The sequence below is a fragment of the Bactrocera dorsalis genome, chromosome 4 (assembly GCF_023373825.1).
Source record: "Bactrocera dorsalis isolate Fly_Bdor chromosome 4, ASM2337382v1, whole genome shotgun sequence".
NCBI lineage: Eukaryota > Metazoa > Arthropoda > Insecta > Diptera > Tephritidae > Bactrocera > Bactrocera dorsalis.
The window spans coordinates 39,357,614-39,380,223 of NC_064306.1; the positions used below are offsets into that span (position 1 = coordinate 39,357,614).

General features: G+C 37.2%; 1 protein-coding gene across 2 annotated transcripts; it reads left to right on the plus strand.

The window, feature by feature from the left end:
* The first annotated feature begins 5,102 nt into the window (after positions 1 to 5,102).
* LOC105233401 (uncharacterized) lies at positions 5,103 to 11,588 on the plus strand. Of its 2 annotated transcripts, none has more exons than XM_049455080.1 (8): positions 5,103 to 6,356; positions 7,942 to 8,070; positions 8,268 to 8,654; positions 8,740 to 8,808; positions 10,339 to 10,404; positions 10,487 to 10,564; positions 10,635 to 10,694; positions 10,902 to 11,588. In XM_049455080.1, the coding sequence occupies exons 1-8, from the start codon at positions 5,589 to 5,591 to the stop codon at positions 11,244 to 11,246; spliced, it is 1,902 nt and encodes a 633-aa protein (XP_049311037.1). In that variant the 5' UTR covers positions 5,103 to 5,588; the 3' UTR covers positions 11,247 to 11,588. The 2 variants fall into 2 exon arrangements, with proteins under 2 accessions (XP_049311037.1, XP_049311038.1); XM_049455081.1 differs by having other exon boundaries at positions 7,963 to 8,070.
* Positions 11,589 to 22,610: the final 11,022 nt, after the last annotated feature.

Consider the following 22,610-nt stretch of genomic DNA (forward strand, 5'->3'; position numbering starts at 1 on the left):
TTTGTTCAGCTATGATGCCTATTCCTAGTTCAGTAGGTATGTAAATAAGTAAAAATTGCCGCATTTGGTACGAAGAGCAATCTGAAGAGATTCAAGTGCTGCCATTTCATCCAAAAAAATAACGGTTTGGTGTTTTTGTGAGTCGGTAGAGGCATTGGTCCATATTTGCCAGTGAGAACGTAATCGTCAACGGTGACCGTTATCGCATCATGATAACTGACTATTTGATGCCACTTCCCACACAACGCATCAATCAATGGATTTATTGAGACAACACTTCGGTTAGCAGATAATTTCACGTTTTGGAATTATCTTTAAAACATAAATGCCAAAGAATGATCTTTCGAATGATGATAACTATTCTCATTAAATTGGTTTCTTTGTTGTTTCTTTAAAAAAGCAGAGAACTTCGAAATTGATAACCCTTTATACAAGTATGAGAACCTCAAAGACAAAAAGAATTGCTGATAAGTTGAAATGAAGAGAATTTCTAAATGCGTGACTAACCAAAGTCGATCTTAAGTAGTCATTATGAATTCTTTTTAGTTTACGCTTCGAACATGTTTATATGCTTGAGAACATCTGCACTCTCTGAGAATGCTAAAAGCACTCATTATCAGGAAATCCATGTTTTTATACTCACGCAACATGTTGCTACACAGTGTAATAGTTTTGTTCACCTAAGTCTTACAAGTCGCTAAAGCTAAGTTAACCGAACTTGCTGAAAAGAAGTCCCTCAGCCTCAATTTTCTGAAAAATAACCACACCCGCAGCATTTTTTAAAAAGTAAAATTTCAATCTTTAAGTTTAAGTTTAAGTGCTAAAAGTAATGGTAGTAAAATCCACTCTAAAATGGAAATTTTCTGAATAATTTGGTTATTTTAGCAATTCCCTTCGAATTACATACATCTGCAAGAGATCGAACATGATTTGAGAGAATATTTATTTTTGAGTATTTATTTTTCGGTTCCACCCGAATATAGGCCTCACTTATAGGGGTTTCCTAACGGAGAGCTGAACTGAAAAGCCAAATCTGATAGCGGGCGTAATGTTTGGAAATAATGAATTTAGTGTTATTCGAATGAGCAACGGTACAATATGGGAGTACGGACAATAATATTATTATATACTTATACAACAGTAGTGTTTCTGTTGTGCTGTGTATTCACAAGTGTTTCCGCGCTATCCATTGATCGGTCACATTACTCAGATCAGGATATTGAAAACACACGGCAAAGAGCATGGGCGCCAGAGGCACCTCCGCCCAAATCTTCGCGACATGTTCCAACGCCTCCATCAAGAGGTAAAAGACGGCAATGACATTAAATGTTTAGTTACTCTTTCACATCAGCTATATTTGGTAATTTATATTATTTTAGTAGAAGGCATAGAAGGTGAGAGAATATGGAATAGACAGCCTGTGACAACAGCCGCACCATCACCAACTGTTAAAGTGGAACCGCGGACAATATTACAAACGTATCCTCGTCGTGAAAAAAGCAGGGATAGAATTGTTTTTATGAATCGGAGATGGACTTAATAAAAGGAAACAGAAGCGGATATTTAAATCGGTTACGATATTGGATTTAAGCTTATGTTCATACTCGTATTTAATACATATTTTTAGTGCGATTTTGTGCTCGAAAAATTATGTATTAACTCCTTAATACTTAAATCTAAACTGAAATTCATAACATTTGAATATTTATTATACACACATTAAGTATTATTATGTAAAATAAGAGATGACAACGTGTGTGCTCTAGAAACATTGATATTACAAACAAAAATGTGATTATGCAATCAAGTTTCAATCTTAAAAACATGACGTAAAATAAGTCATACCAACAAGTTCGATTAGTTCGCTGAAATAGTTATTTCTTTCCCTAGAGTACACGATTTATTACTTTCAATAAAGAAATGAAATGGAAGCATTGATGATTATAAGCAAACATAGTTTTCAGACAACGTCTTATTGTATAGTGAACTTCAAGAAAGTATCGGGAATTTATAAATAAAACGAAAATTTTTCAATCATCATCCAAATTTATTTTTTCGCCTTCGAAGTAACATCAATTTGAAGCGACGCATATGTGCCAACTTTTCTCCCAATCGTCAAAACATTTTGTTATAGGCACTTTCCGGGATGGCCTTCAACTCTCGCGTCGAATTTGTTTTGATGTCTTCAATTGAGTCGAAGCGTGTTCCCCGAAGTGAATATTTCAGTGTGAAGAAAGGTAAAAGTCACATGAAGCTAAATCAGGGAGATTCGGTACTTGTTCAATGATATTTGTTGAGTGTTTGGTCACAATTTAACAAAAATACGTCAAAAATTTTTGTAAAATTCGACAAACACTACTGAGGTCGACTGACATAAGCAGCTGCTGTAAACACACTGGTTCACCAATCCAGAAAAAAATGTACCTGTCTTCCATATAAGCGGGAGATGAGAGGGGAAATTCAAGAATTCCCGATACTTTTTTTGACAGAATGCACTTTGCTGAGTTGACACAACGTTCGAATTTCGGTTAAAACGGGTGATCCAAGTAGAGGAACTTATTTCAATAGTCTTGTTTTGACAGATCACGCATGAGTCGAGTCAAGCTGTCATACTATTTTTGTTTAGTATTATTAATTCTGTAAAGAATGTACTTATATAGTAGCCGTAGCTGAGGGTGTAGATGAAGACCGTGGAGAGCCGATTCGGTGCCGTTTTCGATACAAATTTCATTCAGCGATGGGACCCATTTCACGCTTAATGGATAAGTAAACAAGCAAAATAGCCGCATTTAGGACTAAGAGCAACCTCAAGAGACTGAATAGATGTCATATCGTCCAGAAAAACAACGGATTGGTATGGTTTGTGGGACGGGGGAATCATCGGTCAAAATTTCTTCAGAAATGATGCCGGTGAGAGCGTAACCGTCTAGGCAACCATTATCAAGCCATGATCACCGACCATTTGATGCTTGAAATTGAAGCTCGTGATCTCCGCATCATTTGGTTTTAACAAAACGGCGCCACTTCCCACATATCGCATCAATCAATGGATTTATTGAGACAACACTTCGGTTGGCAGATAATTTCACGTTTTGGGCCGATCGACTAGCCACCAGAATCGTCTGATATCTTACCGTTCGACTTTTTCTGTGGGGATATGTAGAATCTTAAGTCTATGCGTCCAATGCCGCTTCGATTCAGGTCTTGGAGCAAAACATCACATGGACCATCTGAGACGTAGCTGCGGCCAACAAAGACAGAGATAATCTTCAAAAATTTTTCCTAATCTAATAGTTGGGCTCACTTACAGTACTATGGATATTTTTGTGATACAAATTCCAAATTCTCTATTCAGACTCTAAGATTTCCTTTCAAAGGGTTAAACCCATTTATAAATTTGGAAAACAGTTTTTTTGAAGTGGCATTTAATTTATCGTTTTTTCTGGAAATACATTTCAGTGAGGCTCAAAATATCACAATTTATATCAAAAATCGTATTCTTTCAATCATTGCTTGACTGAAATAACGAAAAATGCTGTGTGGCTGTGTGGGAGCTTCAAGTTGATCGATCCAGTCATTTCTCAGTAATTTTCCTCACTGACTCTCAAAACTGCATTTCGTGAAAAACACTTTTAAATCTTTGTGAGCCAAATATAATATTTTTTACAAAAATATATATCTCCAAAACTATTTGTAAAGTGAACTTAAAATCTTCAGGGAATATTTTCCTATAATATACAAGTTTGTATTATATATGCTAAATTGCTTTCTTAAAATTCACAAATTAATAAAGGCCCATATGTTTATGCCTTTTCCCCTTTAGAACATAAATACATGGAAATGATAAGGGGGTTATATGTATATGGTATACAAAAACAAGTTAACTGAAATAGCCTATGCAGGTGATGCTGCTCTCATATGGTAGCGAGCTGAGCGGAAAGAGCGGCTTCGCCGCCAATCCAAATAAAACTGAACTGATTTCATTTTTCAAGAGGTATAAAATCGCGAACGCACCCCTTTTATCAGGGAGGGCTGTCAACTTTACCCTGTCGAAATGATAAGGTACTTTAGAAAAAGCCGTAATGGAAGCTCATTGTTGACGAGACGAAAGGGTGAGGACGGCATTGGTTGCCTTATATTGTTTTAAATGAGCTATTGGGAACAGGTGGGAACTCTCACCGAAAGCTGTTCTATGGAGTAATTATCTGGTGAAGGGCTCCCGGTAAAGCCACAATCGCTTTACAGCTAGGACATGATGACTTGTTGCGAAGGTTGCAATCAGTCTTTGAGAAACTGCACCCTTTTAAGGGCACCAGAGAGGGACCACTGCGTCGGGGAACCTAATCCTAGATCACGGCGGATCCACTGCTCCTTCTCCGCAGTGCGCCTTTTTTAAGGAGGTATGCATCTTCTCTGATAAGAGTTGCTATAGTGGCCTTGATCTTGCTGATTGTGGGCTAATCGGAGAGCTTGCAAGAAAAGGCACTCAGGGGTTTCCTTGTCTCCATGTATTCGGGCGCTTGATTTATGGATCTTGCGTGAGCCCAGCTAGCGCTGGTCAGCAATCAGTACTTGTGGGATTGCGAAAGCCTTCTGGCTCAGAGTGAAACGTATCCGGTCCATTTAACTGCTAGCTCTTAGCAATGCTCACATCGCCGCAACACATTTTGGAGAACGCAACTTGTCAAAGTTGCAATGGAGAAGATGCAGTGGAAGCCTCCAAACGCTTTCTCTTCCACTGTCCCGCTTTTGCCAGTCGAAGTTTAAAGCGACTTGATTACCATAATTCCGATGAGTTGGCTGGACTTGACATTAGCCGGCTCAATAAATTCGTGGTAAACTCGAGGCGTTTTGTCGATATGTGCTGGTTTTTTGTGGTCCATACTAAGTTCTGAGCATCACAGTGGAATAAAAAAAGTAAACCTGAGTACAATATAAAGGAAAATGTCTGTTTGTCATATGGAATAAGGCTCAAATGTTGCTTTTGAAACCAAATGGATTTTAGAGCAATTTAGAAGCAATCGTCGTCTTTAAAAGGGTGTCATATTATCCAGTACTGGGTTATTTACATAGGAAATATAAAATGCTTTTCCTTAGACTCTAACTAAAAAGTATTTCCCATCATCCAAATAAGTAACTTTATTCAATAAAACAGAAACTACAGCAACACGTCCGGGAATCGGCGAAGCATTGCGGCAGGTGCAGTGGACTGTAAAGCCCAGGAAATGAGCGACATGCTAAGCGCCATCCACGGTGACCAAAATAATGTCATCAGTAATGGTTAAATGTTGTGTAAATGTACATCTTACGTATAGTTTATGTTGAGCGCCAATAATAGTGCAGATGCTCCGCTTCATTGACCAGCACGCATCCGCCGTAGGAAATGTTGCAGTCGTATAAAATGAATTGTTCCGGAGTTAACTAATTTAGTGCCGATTTGTTGAAGAACTGCCGCAGGTCAATTGTAAATAAATAAGAGTAGTGGAAATCGTTCGCTTTTCTTCGCTAAGATATTCGGTGTGTTTTGTGTCCTTAGAGCTACGAAAATCGGGCGTCTTACCACCAAACGACTACTAACACGTGAATTCATGCGTTCCTGGCGCAAAATGCGTAAACCGTTTCTGGCCATTGTCGCCATTATATTGATCGTACTCGCGCAAGTTATCATCAGTGCGCCAGTACGCAAGTCAATACGCGTCCAACTGAATGCCGACTATGTACGTGCCATGGGTGCTTACAAACGCTTAGAGCCACGTTTGCCACGCGAAGAACTACGTGTGATCACCACCTTAGGAATATTGAATGGGGCGCGACAAGCAGAACAACTCATGGAACGTAACTTAGTAGACATAGTCCGAGGATTGCTCTTTGAAGCTAATGAACTAAATGATGATGAACTCGTGGCCAAAGTGCAAAATATTGAAAAGCAGTTGGCGCGCGATCATCGTGCATTATTAATACTAACCAGTGCCATGGATTTGGTGACCGGTACAAAAGATGTGTTCGACTTTAAAGCGGATATGCAGCAAACGCTGCAGCAAATACGAAGGCAATCAGTGGGCGATGTTGATGTGGAAACCTCGCAAGAGAACACCGCGCAACATGATAAAACCGTTGATGAAAATAATGTTGCTGAGCGTGTCGCAGCTCTACGGCGACAGATCTTACAGCAAGTACGCACGATGAAGGCGCTCGTAGATGAGAAAGTTACCGAAACTTTGGATTATTTGATTACGAAGGCAGACAAGGGCAGCTTGTTGGAGCAGGCGAGCAAAAAAGTGGTGCGAAAACGAAATGCGGTAGAAGCACCTGAGGTGCCGGCCGAAGTCCGTATGATCGAGTCCATTTTGAACGAGGTGAATTATATTTGCAGTTGAAAAAATTTTGTATATTGAACCAGTTTGAACGAAGCTCTGATTTTTTGAACTTTAAATAGGGTTACTGCTAATTAAGTTATTTATTAGCAAAACTGTACAAATTTACTGCCCAACCGATGCTAATAGAAAAAATCAACTTTCATATGCATTGCCCTATATAAAAGATAACATAAGTAAAGAGTACGACTGTCTTGAGTTTACGATTAAACGATATTTGTTAAATTTTTGGCAAAATGATCACGAATAACCAATGCATTATTATGCTGCAAAAACCAAGAGTTTTCGGCTCACAACTCTGGCCTCTTGGGACGAATAGCTTCACATAAACGTCGCATAACGCTCAAGTAATATTCCTTGTTGACAGTTTGGCCCGGCGGAAGGAATTTATAACACCACGATAATCGAAGGAAACTGTCAACATGACCATGATTTTTGAGAGACTTTGGCTTCGGTTTCGGCACGATATTCGCTCGATTGATCGGTTGTTTCGGAATCCAAGATCCATCTCCATCGTAGATCCAAGTCTCATCTCCAGTTATGATGCGGTTCATTACGTTTTGATAGTTGCAAAGCATTGTTTCACAGATGTTAACACGATGGTATTTTTCAAAAAACTTGAGTATTTTTGGAACCATTCGAGATTTGACTCTTCTCAAGACTAATTCGTCTTTGAAAATCACCTGCACTGATCCAAGTGATATACCCAAACTATCAGCAATGTCTCTAATAGTTAATCGACGATTTTCAAGCACCATTTCTTTGACTTGTTTGACGTGATGTTCATCAGTCGATGTTTTTACCAATTTGACACCATATTTCTTACGACCGGCTTTAAAATCGTTATACCACTTGTAAAAACTTTTAGAAGACAGAGTTTGATCCCCAAAGGCTTTTTGTAACATCCTCAACGTTTCTGTCGGCAAAATTTCATTCCGCAAATAAAACTCAATAGCATTTCAGTACTACAAACTTACAGAAAAAATTTACCGATTCGAAAAATACGCGAAGTATAAATTAAAAATTTACCTTCCAATTTGATCACAGTAGTATGTCACCTTATGACCGAAAATTTTTCAAATCCAACAAAAGCTTTTCAAGACCTTAGGTATCAAATATTTGAACCCCAGTTCCTATAGCTTAATGTTGATCCAAAACATCAGTCAATTCGTGAGATATATGTACATATGTATATTAATGAAATGCAGGGATAATCGTTCTCTGAATGTCAAAAACGTCTGTATGTCAAAAATGGGTTGAATCCGACCAATACTTCCTTTAGCCCCCATATACCAAATATAAAGACGTTCGAGCTTCCGGGTGACTTTGTACCTCATGTAACAGCCAATATGTGAGTTAAGTTAAAAAAGAAAATATTTTTCAGTATTTCACAGAAATGTAATGTCTTTATAGCAATGAAACAAAGTGTATAATAAAGAAATCTTAAAAAAAATGCTTTTTCTGGCTTGAAAGTGGATAAAACCCTTTAAAACTTATAGATCCTTGAAAATTCATCATATTATAATTACAAATAGAAAAAAAACTGCAGTATTTATGATATTTAAAGGGCCGTTTTATTCAAACCCAGGAGGATTTTCGCAATAACCTGGTAGATGCACGTCTTGACAATCGGAACAACGAGCTCACAGATGATTCGCTAGAAGAAGACTTCGCATTTCCCTCAGAGGCTAAGAGAGTGAGTATTGAAACGTCGTATTTTATATTAGTTATTGTTGTAGTGATTACGAATTTACACTAATCACGCTTGGTTTTCGCTTATACTAACCGCATTGGAATGCGCCAAATAACTTAGAAAATAATGAAATATTTGAAATTAGAAAAAATAAACTAAAGCCGTCATAACTTAATTTTCATTAAAACTCAACATTAAAGTCTAAGATAGTCATTGAAAATCGCAGCAATCAGAAAACAGACAGTAAACCTACGTTGACAACAACAACGGCGACAGCAACAACAACAATACGAGCAACAAGAGCTACTAAGAACCTCAGCACACGAAAAGCAAACGCTGCAACAACAACAACTACATCACCTAATCCCACACTAACACAAAGCATCGCTATTATAGATGTAGATGGACCAAAGCTTGCCAAACAGGAAGAGTTGGAACAATTTCCGCCAATAGCACCACTGCCGCCAATTGAACCACTGCCGCCACCAGCTGGCAATTTGGATGCAGACGACGACTTCCCTGATGCACCACCGCCGCCTGATGCTGGTGGTGGCGGCTTGGTTGGAATTATAACGAGTTTGAGTGGTGTAAGTAAGCCAAATGCACTTTGACTATTTGAAGTTTGTTTGAACTTTTCCATTGTTTATTAAAAGCCGTTCGTTGACTTTCTAGGGTGAAGGCGGGTCAGACATCGGCGCATTAATTGGAGCATTAACTGGCGTCATTTCTACTTTATTTGGGGTGAGTGACACGGTGCAAAGCTAATTTAGTATATATTTAAATATATATTGTAGCAAAAAAGTACCCGGAAATTGTAATTTAAATTCCACGGGTAAATGCTATTCCAAAAAGAGTATTTTGCTCAGTTGATAGGATTGCAAGAAGTGGTGTGTTTCGGTGGCACCAGGCCTTTTCGGAGGGCCGGGAAGAGGTCGCTGATGAAGACCGGAAGAATGTGCAAATTCAAAGTGAAAGCGATGCTCATTGTCTTTTTTGACAACAAAGGCATCGTCCACTATGAATTTGTTCCTCCTGGAGAAAAAGTTTTTCGTGGAAGTTCTCAAGAGACTTAAACAAAGGGTCAATCGGGTCCGACAAGACATCGCAGCCGATTAGAAGTTGCATCACGACAACGCCCCGATCCACACCGCCTTTCCAGCCCAGATGTGGCCCCTCGGACTTGTTTTTAGTTTCTTTGCCTGAAAAGACCTATTCAAAGTTATTTCGGATCAATTTTATCAAAAAACACAAGCTTGGGTATAGTACAAAGACTTCAAAGATGGTCCAGAGATCATGCATGGTTCTGGACGAATTCTACAACTAATGAAAAATTAAAAAAGTGTATAATATGTGGCTTCAAAATCGCCACCTTTTGTGTTAGAGAAATGCCTAGAGAGCCCGACACATCTCGCGAGTTCGCTCGAATGAGTTTAGTGGATATTTTGAGTATGAAACTCGTTCTTGATCTTGACTCGTCCCGATAAGGCTGAATTTTTTTCAAAAAGAGTACCGTAAACAGGTCTCATTGGACATGCTTGATCGTGCCAATTCCGATACCACATTCGGGGAGAGCATTATAACTGCTCACACAAGTCAACAGTCATCGGAATGGAGGCAGAAAGCGAGCCGAATTCAAAAAATCCACGCTAGATCAAATCGTTCAAAAACCAAGATGATAATCATTGTTTTTTTCGATATTCTTGGCTTGGTGCATTACGAATTTGTTCTGGAGGAACAGACGGTTAATAAGAAGTTCCATTTGGCCATATTGAGGCATTTACGTAAGAAAATCCGTCGAAAACGACCGGAATTATGGAAGATCAATTCACAGATTTTACTCAATGATAATGCACCATCGCATCGAGCCACGACTACGACCGAATTTAAAGCCAAAAACGCAATGAATTCCACTGATCAACCACCGTTTTCACCAGATTTGGCTTCGTGCGATTTTTGCTTGTTTCCCAAACTGAAATTGCCGCTCCGTGGAATCCGTTTTCAGTTGATCGAAGAGATAAAATAAAATTCGCTGAAGGAGCTGAAGACCATCACAAAAAGTTCTTATGAAAAGTGCTTCGAAGACTGGAAAAATCGTTGGCATAAGTGTATTACATCTCGTGGAGATTACTTTGAAGGCGACAAAATACATATTGAAGATAATAAATTTCTGGGTCCTTTCTTGTGATAATCTATATTTGTTTTTTTTAGTCCATTATTACTTAATTTAATTTATCTTTTATATTTTTTAACTGACATTAATTTTTATTCCAGCCAGGCGGTTTAGATATTGAATCCCTCATCAGCACAGCAACTTCACTCATTTCTGGTTTACTGGCGGTAGGTGTATCATATACTGAATTGTTTACTAATAGTCAAACTCAGAATTTATAACTTAAAACTTATGTTTTTTCCTTAACAGGGCAACAAAAACTTCGGCACAGTGCTGGGCATATACATAGGAACGGCATTTGATGGTCTTTCCGGCGGTGGTGGAGCGGTACATACATATGCATTTCAATTTCATTTGGATTCTGAACTAATCACATATTTTTTATAAAATATTTTAGGTCAACAATGGACAATTTATCGGCAATCTGCTTGGCACTGTTTACGCTCAACTCAGCGCAGTACATATTTATTACGATTTTTAAAATAATACCTATTGCACTCATAACATTTATTTACATATGCACCGCTTACAATCCTCAACTAACCAATTACTGTAAATAATCGCACGTTAACGCAATTAGTAGCTATTTTCCGTTGCCCACCATTATTTATGTATTGTACAATTGTATTTAAAAATATTTTTCTTTTTCGCTTTCCGATTTTAGGACCCCGAAGATGATGACGCCCGTCCAAACCCTTTCCTCTTTGCACGCAATCTCATTAGCAGTTTTATAGAGGCGAAAAATCGTAAAGAATCCGATGAGGAGGACGGCGATGAGCGTCGCTCTGATGCACGTCATTCGCACGGCGATAAAGGAAAAGGTGATGCGGGCGGTGGCTCCGATTCGGGTGGCTTTATCAAGCATATCGCGTCGCATATAGTGGGCAGTCTTGTCAATCTAATTTTGAATGCTTCGTTGGGCGCTTCTGGCGGTGCATCGCATGCCTCCGCTTCGTTATTTGGCAGTTCCAGTCATAAAGGCGGCGGTGGCGGTGGGCAAAAGCATTAATGCTTTATAGTCATAATTATTTTAGTGTATAAATTTTAATTTTTGCGGCTGCTCGTATTGTTGTTGTTGCTGTTGAATACAGCGTAGCAATGCTATGCGAATTAGTGGCATTAGTGCAATTACGCAATATAGATACTCATTTAGCTTCCGCGTATGCTTTACTATTTTAGTAATTGTCTACTGACACGTGTTGTACTCGTATTTCTATTTATCGTTATATGTATGTATGTGCTTGAACAAAGTTCGCTACAACTCAGACATTAATTTAGTATTATATATATTTTAGTTGTAAGAATTAGTCATTAAAGTCCTTTTTATTTTTATACATTTTGAATTAATATATTCGACAATAAAACATGTGAGATCAACAGTATTTTCTCAGTTATTTATTGCTAGCCCTTAGATACATAGTACATATTTCTCAGAACAGCTATAATCTACAAAATATGCCAGAACTAATTTCAAGTGGCATTTCAGTACCGAACTCTTTAGAAATTAAATGCCTTTTCTTTTCTCAGAAAAATGTTACATTTGTTCTGTTGAAGCTTTGTGTTTATCACTCAAATTTTTTTAAGTTCGTTTGTTTTTTCTTAGCATATTGCCTTCTAACAAGAAAAAGTGGAATTTTTTTACACTACTAAAAATTGTAAGAGTAGACGTTGCCCGATAGATATTTATTCATCTTTTTCCGAGTATTTTTTTTAATAAAGTTTTTTTTTGGTTTTTTTTCTTTTTCTGGGTTGCAAAAAATTTAACACTACAAAGTCTAATGGTGTAATGGAGTATTTGTATATCGTAATGTTGTCATATAATGGTGGTGAGTCAACATTTTCGTTGAGTTAAGAAAGCGTTGTGGTACACATTAAAATAACAAAATTAAAAGTAATATTCACAAAACTGGCTGCTTCTGAAAATGTGCTTGTACAGAGAGCAGCGAATAAAAGAGCGGTGCATCGCATTACCATAGTTAAATAGAGATAAAATATCGGGTTTACCATTTTATGAGACATACATATATAATACATTCTGAGGACTCATAGCTTTGATGTTTTGCTTACTCACATTTTCTGACGAAAAAAGAGCTGCGACCAATGTTTCTACTACTGCTATCCCAAAAACAATCAGACTTTAACTATTAATATCTTCTAAACGGTTGGGCTTACGAGGCATTCAATTTCCTACAAAATCTAAGGAACAAGATATTTTTTCAAGTAGTTGAAAGCGAGATATAAATTTTTCTATCTGATAATAAGAAAAAATAGAAAACTGTATGTAGGAGGACCTTCCCGTTGCAATTAAAAACTCATATTTGGAGAGGCTTTCTTAGAGGTGTCTAGGCACTTATTTTTCCGAGTACCAATCGAAAAAAAAAAAAATTTTTTTTTGAATCACCCTAATATATATAAATGATTGGGATGACGGAAAAGTTGAAATCCGGTTGACTGTCTGTCTGTCCATCCCTTCGTCCGTCCGTGAAAGCTGTAATTTGAGTAAAAATTGGGAATTCTTGATGAGACTAGTACGTGGATTTCTTAGTACAAAAAAAAATTATGAGTACCTAGATGGGCGTAATCGGACCACTGCCACAACTTTAATGTATATACATATCACTTAAGCCAGTTAAGCTACAACCACCACATTTGCTGAGTACAAATTTTAAAAGAACTCCTACCCACAGTGTAGAATAGTACTGCTAAAAACTACTTTAACTAGTGACATTGAATTTTATCGCCGAGATGGTATGAGAGAGCGTTATAGGAGCTGGTGTGAAAATTAGACAATGGGCGTGGCACTGCCCACTTTTTGGGCAAATCCCATGTCTCGAAATCCTACCAATCGATTTCATACGTATCATTTTTCTAACATTCCTATGTCACATTGTGAAAACGGATGAAATGGGACAACAACAACGCATACTTCACACATAGCAAATTTTAAATTCCACTTGATTCGTTCAGTTTCCAGTACACAAATCCAGAAGCAATAAATATAACGGGATACAACTTTGCATGAATAATACCCTTGTTTAAATCCAATAAACATTGATTAAGCCCCTGGGTCCCGAATTTTTAGACACCGGTACCTATAGTTCACTTTTGATCGGAAATATCGGACAATGTCTGAGATATATAATAGAAATTCAAGAATAGTACTTCTCTGATAATGGTGCGTCTGCATGGCAAAAAGGAATTGACCAATAATTCTCTAGCCCCCATATACTTAACATAAACATTTTCGAACTTCCGGGTGACTTTGTGCCGCAAAATGTTAGTTATCTCAATGAAAATAAGAGAACGTGGTTTACTCATAGCAGTATACCTTTGTGCCTAAAATAGACAATTTCGGGCGAAAACTTGGACTAGCCCCTATATAACTAATATCAGGATTGTCTAACAATCGGCTGACTTTACTCAATATGATTGGTTTTACACCTTAAATTATTTCTCTGGCTTTGATTCTTGCAAGTTGCAAGAATATAAAATGTTAGCTCTTCCTTACTTGTCTTGAAAACTATACGACTGTGTAAATTGATGTTGACTACAACCAAAAGCTCTGTCAGTATCGGTAAGGACGATAAACCAAACGATATTTCAGATAAGGCGACTTCTGCTAGACAAAATAATTCGACTTGCAGAACTCAATCGAGCAGCTACAATCTTCTACGAGTGTACGAGTACAACCGTTATCGTAGGCCGATCACATCGATATCATTGGCCTCAAAAAACGCGCCGTTAGTTCCACTTCCTCCAGACTGGATAAGAAGAAGAAGCAATAAGTCTGGTAGTTAACGCGGACAAGAAAAATATTTCCTGACATCAAACAAGCAGTCGTCTCACTCGCGACTTGGCTCCCACATCACTTTTGACAGTCGTAACCCCGATAATTTCCCGCCGGGGGAAGCAGAGAAAGAGGAAGACCTCCACTTCGTTGGAAAGACCAGATGGAGAAGGACCTGGCTACATTTGGAATCTCGAATTGACGCCAAGCAGCGAAGAGGAAGAACGATAGGCACGCTGTTGTAATCTCGGCTATAACCGCGTAAGCGGTGCCTACCCAAATTAAGAAGAAGAATAAGTAGAGAAGGCTTCATATTTTGGTTAAGCAAGGCTTGGAAATATTTTGTCCATTTCGAACTGACAATTGTAGTTCGAAATAATCAAAATATTGTACAGGCTTACTACTTTTTATTTATAGTTTATTTACCATTACTAATCCTAAGTTGTTAATAGCAAAATTTGAGGAACTGCTGAGCTCACACTAGAGATGTTGCTAATTTTGAATTGTGTTAAGAAGCTGTGTTTTAATCTTAAAACCTAAAATTGATATACGTTTATTGAGTAGATTATGGGAAATGAATTTTCAGGTAAAGATATCTTACTATTAATTAATGTATATCAAAAATGTATAATCATTCAATTTGAATAGCTTTTATTTGAATGAAATTAGGAAGTCATTACTATTTGCATGGCAAACTTGTTTTTTTTTTTTAATTTTGGTTACAGGAAATGTAATTTTCGCATAAAGTTCTATAGCTAATTTGTGAGTTATATTCGCAATATACTTGAAAGTATCTCCTATCCTATCTACTACTTGATATGGTACCAAAAATGGGTAAAATCGCTGGAAGAAAGTACTCATAAAGTACTCATAAAATTGTCTTATATCGACCCACATTTGCTTCCCCACAGCCATGTTTTGTTCAACACTTCACTGTAGAAATTAGAATAACTATTTCTGAATTAAGTACTAAAAAACGTAGCTCGAAATATTTCATTAAAAAATTTTTGAATTCATAAAAATTGCGAGAATATTCAAGATTTGATTGCGCCGGAACTTAGCACTTCCATATTTGTACTCTATCGTAATAACGTGCAAAGCATGTAAGTAACGTACTTAATCTTAGCTTGGCAATGCTGTTTTTTAATATTTTGCGCTTTGTTCTTACAGTTTTTTCTTCAGTACTTAAAAGCTTAGTTCTCTCTCACGTTTTAAGCATTTTGTTTTGATTTCGAATTTTCTCTCCGACATACATATGTATGTACATATACGCGTACGCATTTGCTTGCTTATTCATACCAAGCACAACTTTCTCCAGCAATCTGCTTGTGGCTGGCTATTATCACCCAACTATGGTTGGCTGAGCATTTCTGTCTTACTGCTTTTCTCCATTCGCATTTCTCTACATTATATTCGTAGCTGTACTTACGCACAGTTATATATTAATATGTGTATTGTAGTCTTATTGTAAAAACTACGCTTCTTTACAAACACATTCATTCAAATGAGCACGTTGGCTTTTTATTGGATTTGTCCTCACCTGACATCGCTTTCTATGCGTTGTCGCGCAAGCGCAATTTGTTGTGTGCTGTCGTAGCCTCAGTTATATATCGGTCTTTCTCAAGTGACTACGACAACAACCCAAACAAACTTTGACATGCCATCCAGTAAATGCAATCGTTAATGAATTCGCCCAAAATCAGTTATTTATTTATAAATTCGCGCATTAAAGTGGCGTAAAATCAAACGCGTCGTTTTATATTTGCTTTCTTGCCTTTGTAAGGCAACATGGCGGTCTCGTTTCATTGCCATTAATCCGTTTCCCAGACACCTGAAGAAATTGGCCAATAAACGATATTCAGCAATATCGGCGAAATATCGGTCAGCGTCTTCAGCGTCATCGAGTGATTATCGCATTGTGAACACGAAATATAGACGAATACATACTTACAAGTGCAGCAATATCAATGTGATTAAATATGCTATGCTCTAACAGTCATCCAAGTGTGTTAGTTATGTGCCGATTGTTGTGATTATTGTTGTGCAGTTTTCAGTTTTGTTGGTTTTATTGTGTTTCGGTTACAAAAGCGTGTTCGCAAATTCGCAAATCATCTGATTCGGTTGCAGAAATTTGTGAATTTGTGTTTCTATTTGTTAGCTATTATAGTATGTGCTTTTACTTATGCGCAGTGCTTTTTTTCAGTTAAAATTTTCCAACAAAAACGCACTTGTTAGTGTGTGGTTAAAATAGTAATAATAAGTAAATAAAATTTGTGAACTAAATCGACGAAAAATAGAACTCTCTCGAAAGTAATAGCAATCATGTGAGTACAACTCTGTTTTATGAAATATATTTCTGATATGGAACAAAGAAAGTGCGTAGATATTCTGTATACTCGTATCGTCACTTAAAATGCAAAACAAACATTCGAAATTGAGTTCTTATTGCTTACGATTCACTACATCATATTAGATACATATGTATGTATGTATATGCGCTTATCAAAAAATTCTTTATTAAATTGATTGTTTCGTTGGCTGTATGGTATGTCGCCCACATAAAATCTTCAAATTCAGGCACGAAATAGTCATTAATGACCGCTCTATAGCTTTTTGAATTGACTGAAATTTTGTGATCAGCTTCATTTTTGAAGAAATATAGACCAATGAATTCCTCTACCCTTATAGCACATCAAAAAATGACTTTTTGATGATGCAATGGCCTTCTCAATGTTTGTAGATTATTACTCCAATACGAAAATTTTGTTAACCTTCAAGCGGGCGTGCTATCTTTTGTAACAAAAGCGGTCGCGCGTAGTCTTTTCGACGCCTCAATTGAAATGCGAGATTTAAAGTGGATTAAGTTGTGGAATTCATTTTTTTTTATTAGTTTTAGTTATTATGTATCATAAAATAATATTTTACAGGAAAAGTATTTTTTTGTCATTTTAAATGAGGGAAAAACATAAAAAGTAATATAATTCATTGAATGCAAAGTAAATTCATTAATCTTAACACAAAACCAAACAAATTTTTTTCAAAATTTGGGGAAAACATAAAAATACAAAGAATACATTGAAAAGAATGTAAATACATTAAAATCTTATTAGAAAGTTAGAATAGGTAGTTAGGTCAATAGTCAGATTCATCAGATTCATCGGTCACAAAACACTCATTGCAAATAAATACCGTATGGTCTCGACAAATATTTCTTTCGCAGATTTTGCATTGGGTTTTTGTCTGCCTTCTTTTTTTTGCTGACATATTTTGCAGCTTCCTCTACTGGCTTCGGATGTAATTACCTCACTATTGGGCTCACCATCTATTTTCAAATTTCTTGGTAAGTTTTTATCAGCTCTTCTTTTCATATGTTCTTTCGTCATTTCTATTCCCAATTCGCGTATAAATGTACGTCTTTTTTTGATAACTACATCATGTTCTCTCAAAATTACCATTGAGTTTACTCCAGCAATATTTAGCAAGCGAAAAAAGAGTGTCAATGGCCACCTATTGCACTTCCTTGATACGGAATACAGTTTTACCTTTTTATCTACTTCATCAACTCCATCTTTTGTTTTGTTGTAAAAAGTTATAATAGCTGGTTTTCGTTTCTCGTTAGTGCTGGTGTCAATTTTAGCTGTACGATGAAGTGATGAAATCAGAACAACAGATCGGTTCTTTTTAGGTACATACGATACCAGGGTAGAAATATTTGAAAACCCAAATTGACTAGAATACTCTGGCTTTCCCTTCGCAATGAAACACGGGGGAATTTATTTTTTATTTTTACGCAAAGTGCCAACAACAGACATTTTATCATTTGTCATCATCAGAATAAGGAGAAAGGCAGTTTTCTGTGAACATATTTAGCACCTCTCGTATGAGCGCAGCTTTATCTTGGGCTCGGCGAAAACTTCTTGTGGATGCATCATCAAACCGGAGAGAGTTTAGAAGAAATTTCATCCTTTTCAAAGGCATAGTATTTGGAAAATGGCAATACCAGTAGCATCACTATACACATCCTCGAAGTTTCCATGAGACATTCGTAAGGTTCCAGCAATATATAATAATCCGAACAGGGCCCGAATCTCAACAGAATCGGTAGTTTTACAATCTCGAACTCTGGAGTATGCGCTTTCTTTTTTCTGTATAAATTCGTTAGTATATTTTACTACTGTCGTTATAATCTTACTTTCTTCGTTTGAATGTTCCATTTCTTCATCAGATTCCACATCTGGTGTACATTCAGATACCTATTTCAGATTCCTCATTACATTCCACATAAGATAAGTGGTCAGAGACTTCTGATCCTTCATCACTTAAAGTTTCATCACTTTCATCATCTTCCTCTAGGAGAAATTTCATTATTTCACTTTCACTTATTCTTGTTTTAGCCATTTTTACCAATAACTGCAACACTTTATTATATCAGGAAATGTGCACAGAGAGTCGCGCGTAAACTAAAAGACGTCAGGCGCGCGTAGTCTTTTCGACGACGAGAGGCATCTGAAGTAAATGCTCGCTATAAACAGTCGACAAGCGTTAAAAAGAGACGGAAATAGTGCATTCGATTGGAAATGAACTAACCTCAAGCTACTAGAGCTACCAAATATCTGGGATTATATACACAAAAATTATAATACTTTATTCACCATGGGCGGTCGAAAAGACTACGCGCGACTTCTTGAAGGTTAATTTAGTACCCATTTCACCAAAAGTGCCTTTATTATACTCTTGCAACATGTTGCTACAGAGTATACTAGTTTTTTTCCACCTAACTACGCGTTATGGATATAGGGTTAAGTATTTATAAATGATCAGGATGATGAGACAAATTGAAAATCGGTCCCCCCATTAGTCTATCCGTGCAAGCTGTAACATATGTAAGTAAAAATTAAAACATCTTGATGAAACTTGGTCCACATGTTCCTGAATAATAACAAAAATAGCCTGACCAACCAACACGAGAGACTCAATCCGCAAACGAACAGATTTAGACGAGCCAGAAAGGGCAAGAGAGATGTTGCGATTTGCAGCTGCTCAGATTCAGAAACACAAATTTTAACGGCCAAAATTAAGAATTAGATCAAAGTAAGTTTATTATTTTTAATAGTGAAGAGGGAGTCCGTTAGATCAAATTTAAAATTAAAGGTCTAAACTCCCTGGTTGTGCGAACAGGTATGTTAAGATCAGACAACAGAGGTGAACTACAGACTTACTCATTCATAAATATTACAAGAAATCATTTACCAAGCATTCCGCTACGGCTAGCGAGCGTAGGTAGATTTATAAGTTTTAAACGATTAGTATTGGGGGATGATTCAACTAATCAAAATCCCTTCTACTGCGAATGGACTTGATAAATAGGATTCCATATCACAGAAGCATACTCCAGTATTGGCCAAAGCAAAGATGTAAAAAGAATTTTCGTAATAAGCGGAACTCGAAATTCTTTAGACCCCACATTTAACAAAACTAAGACTGCCTATAGCTTTAAAAACCATGGAAGACGCATGAAGATGAAATTTGCGTTTGTGGTTCATAGTTACTCCCAGATCAACAAAACTGCATACTTGCTCCTAGCTAAAGTTTTGTACTGCATATGAAGAGTCTACAGAGCTATGGGAAAAGCACAGGTTTTACATTTTTTAGGTTCAATGGTATATCATTCCTGACACACCAAAAAATGAAGTCTTTTTTGCAACTGACATCTTTCACTATTTAATGTATATGATTTAAAAAATTATACACCGTCGGCATGTAATAAAATTCTTGAATAATTTGTAAAAAAAAAAAAATACGAATTCGTAGATGAACGTACTAGGACCACTGGCACGTCCAAACGTATAAAACGTAAAGAGTGCCATAATTAAGCACTAGCCCAGGCCACCTAAAGGAAAAAAAACAATTTCAAAAGTGGGCGTGGCCCCGACCTCCTATCGACGTTATGAAAATGGATGAAATCGGAAGATAACTCACTGGCCGCGAACGATTTAAACTAAATTTTGTACGTCCAATTCTTCTTATATTCGTATGTCACAATACAAACCTGAGTGAAATCGGACTACAACCACGAATACCTATCATATAGCACAATTTTAAAATTTATTTGTTACCTTCACCCCTTGGTACCAAATACATACATATGTGGACCCAGTTAACAATTTTTTAGTATGTGAAATGAAACATCTAAACTGTAGGGCGACTGCAGAAACGTTGGGATACCGGCGACGTTAGGTAGCTGTTCAGAAGAAAGCTAGTGTGAGCTGCAATTTCTGGTCGCCAGTGAGCACTTTTGGGACCATCTTCGCGCACACCTTGCACATGTTCAAGTGCTCCGCCACAATGTCATGAACCACATATTTTGATAAATGCAACATCTGGGTCTCACATTGTCGGTGTTTGTCGAAGTTGCAGGTCTCCCAGCACTACTTGCTACAGCAGCATCTAGGTAAGCCTGCTTGATCATATCAAACGTCTGTGTCGCAGATTTACCGACTTTCACACAGAACTTAATCGCGTACCTTTGCCCTAACGAAGGCTGCATTTTCTGCACCACTCACAGAAACACGTCGCACGAAAGTGTTTGTCGTGACTCTCCATATACTCAGAGACAACAGACTAGTCGTCGTTCATTAGCTAGGAACGCCCTCTACCAAATTCAGTCGGTGCGAGCACGCTCCGAAGTAAAGCTGCTCATTTGTGTGAATTACCGATATCGGAGCACTATAGCATGTAGCTGCTAATCAAACTGAGCGATCAGAAAAAAGTGCTTGTAAGGAAATCTTTTTCATCTGATGAGATATCTCCACGAAATTTTGCATGTCTAAGGCAATAATGCAGTCTCCGAAGAACTTTTTTAGGACTGGCTGACATTCTAAATCAAGTTCTTGTTTAGAAACTTCTTTATTTGTGAAGGGTATCCTAGTTTCAACTGCAATTTATTCATTTATTGTTTGTTTTGTTTTGAAAATATGAATTAATGTGCTGCGAAGATATTTATTTAGAGTCACTTGCAACAACAAAATGGCAATAATTTTTATGGACTTTTAAGCTAATAACATCACTAATTTTATTGCTGTTATTTAAGTTATTATGGCCAATTACGAAAAGTGCAATAAAAACCAGCTAATAAATAACACAATCAAAAACGTGCAAGCGACTAAGCGTGGGTAGATCTTTGATGGATACAAAACATTAGGTAACATCTGTCTTTTCAGTAGTTTCGCAATATTGCGGATTGCTTAGATGAAGGACAGCCATTTTTGCTAATTTAATACAATAGCTTTTACCAAAACTTAAATGAGTGCACTAAATAAAATGAAAAAAGGTTTTATTTCATTGACATTTCAAGAGCACTGCTTGTGCATACGTTTTTTTGAAGAGGTAATAAATTAAATGAAAACTAAATGAAGGATACGTAAAATCAAGATATAGTTTTAATTAAAAATGATTGGCTGAAGCGCGAATATTTTGTGACACATCATTAAATTATATGGACAGGGCTAATGAAAATGAAATGTGCGTGGCCACAGAGCCGGTAGGAGGTAAGCTGAGAGGCAACTCAAGGTCATGCAATGTAAGCGCAGTCAATAATATGCCTTTCCATTTCGTAGGCAGGTGTTAAGAATCAACAAACAAGTTGCTTCTGTGAGGTCAGGGCACTGAAAATGCAAACGTATATCATGTCGCTGATTAATAGCCAAAACATAATTAAAGCGCGTTAAATTATTTTTTATTGTAATGAAAGATGTTTTATATTTAAATGCATATCAATATTGTACGATGAATGATAGAGTTGGGATTTCAAGACGAAAATCTTTTTAATATTAAGACATGCTTAAAGAGGTAAGGACAGGAATGGTAGCCCGATAACAGGCAACTAGAGTACACTCGATTCTGCTAAATGGCGAAAGTTGGGTTGCCACCAATGAAGCAGAATCCACAACCAACAATTTACCGTGACAATATTGTCATCACAACACTCGACTAACACTAGGCGAAAACAGTCCTAAGCCGGTTTTTGAACAACAAAGCCTCAGGGGTCGATAGATTACTGGCTGAGCTGTTTAAAGTCGGCGGCAAGGAACTGGTTAGGCGCATGTTCTAACTGAAAAGTTTGATTTGGTCGGAAGAATAAAAGCCCAATGATTGGGATATGAGAGTTCTCTGTTTTATCCACAAGGAAGAAGATCCCTCAGTTTGCGTATATTATCTCAGGATCCGTCTTCCCTTCTCGTTTTTCTTTATTGGCGTAGACTGCGTTTATCCGCTTATAGCCGAGTTTACGACAGCGTTTTTTCCTTTTCCTTTCCTGTTTGACACCAATTGGCGATTGAAATTGTAGCAAAGCTCTTTTCTACATGGCCTTTCCAATGGAACATAGGAGCTGCTTCCCCAGCGCGTACAGCGTCGAATACTTTTAGAGCTGGAGTGTTTTCATCCAGTTGTCTCATTATTCATTGAACTGTGTCAATGATTAGTGACTTGTAGAATTAGGTCTTTGTTCGTCGAGAATCGGGAAGGACTCTACGAGCCGTTCGTTATCAGACGAGCTTACAGCTAATCTGAAGGACAGTGGTCTAC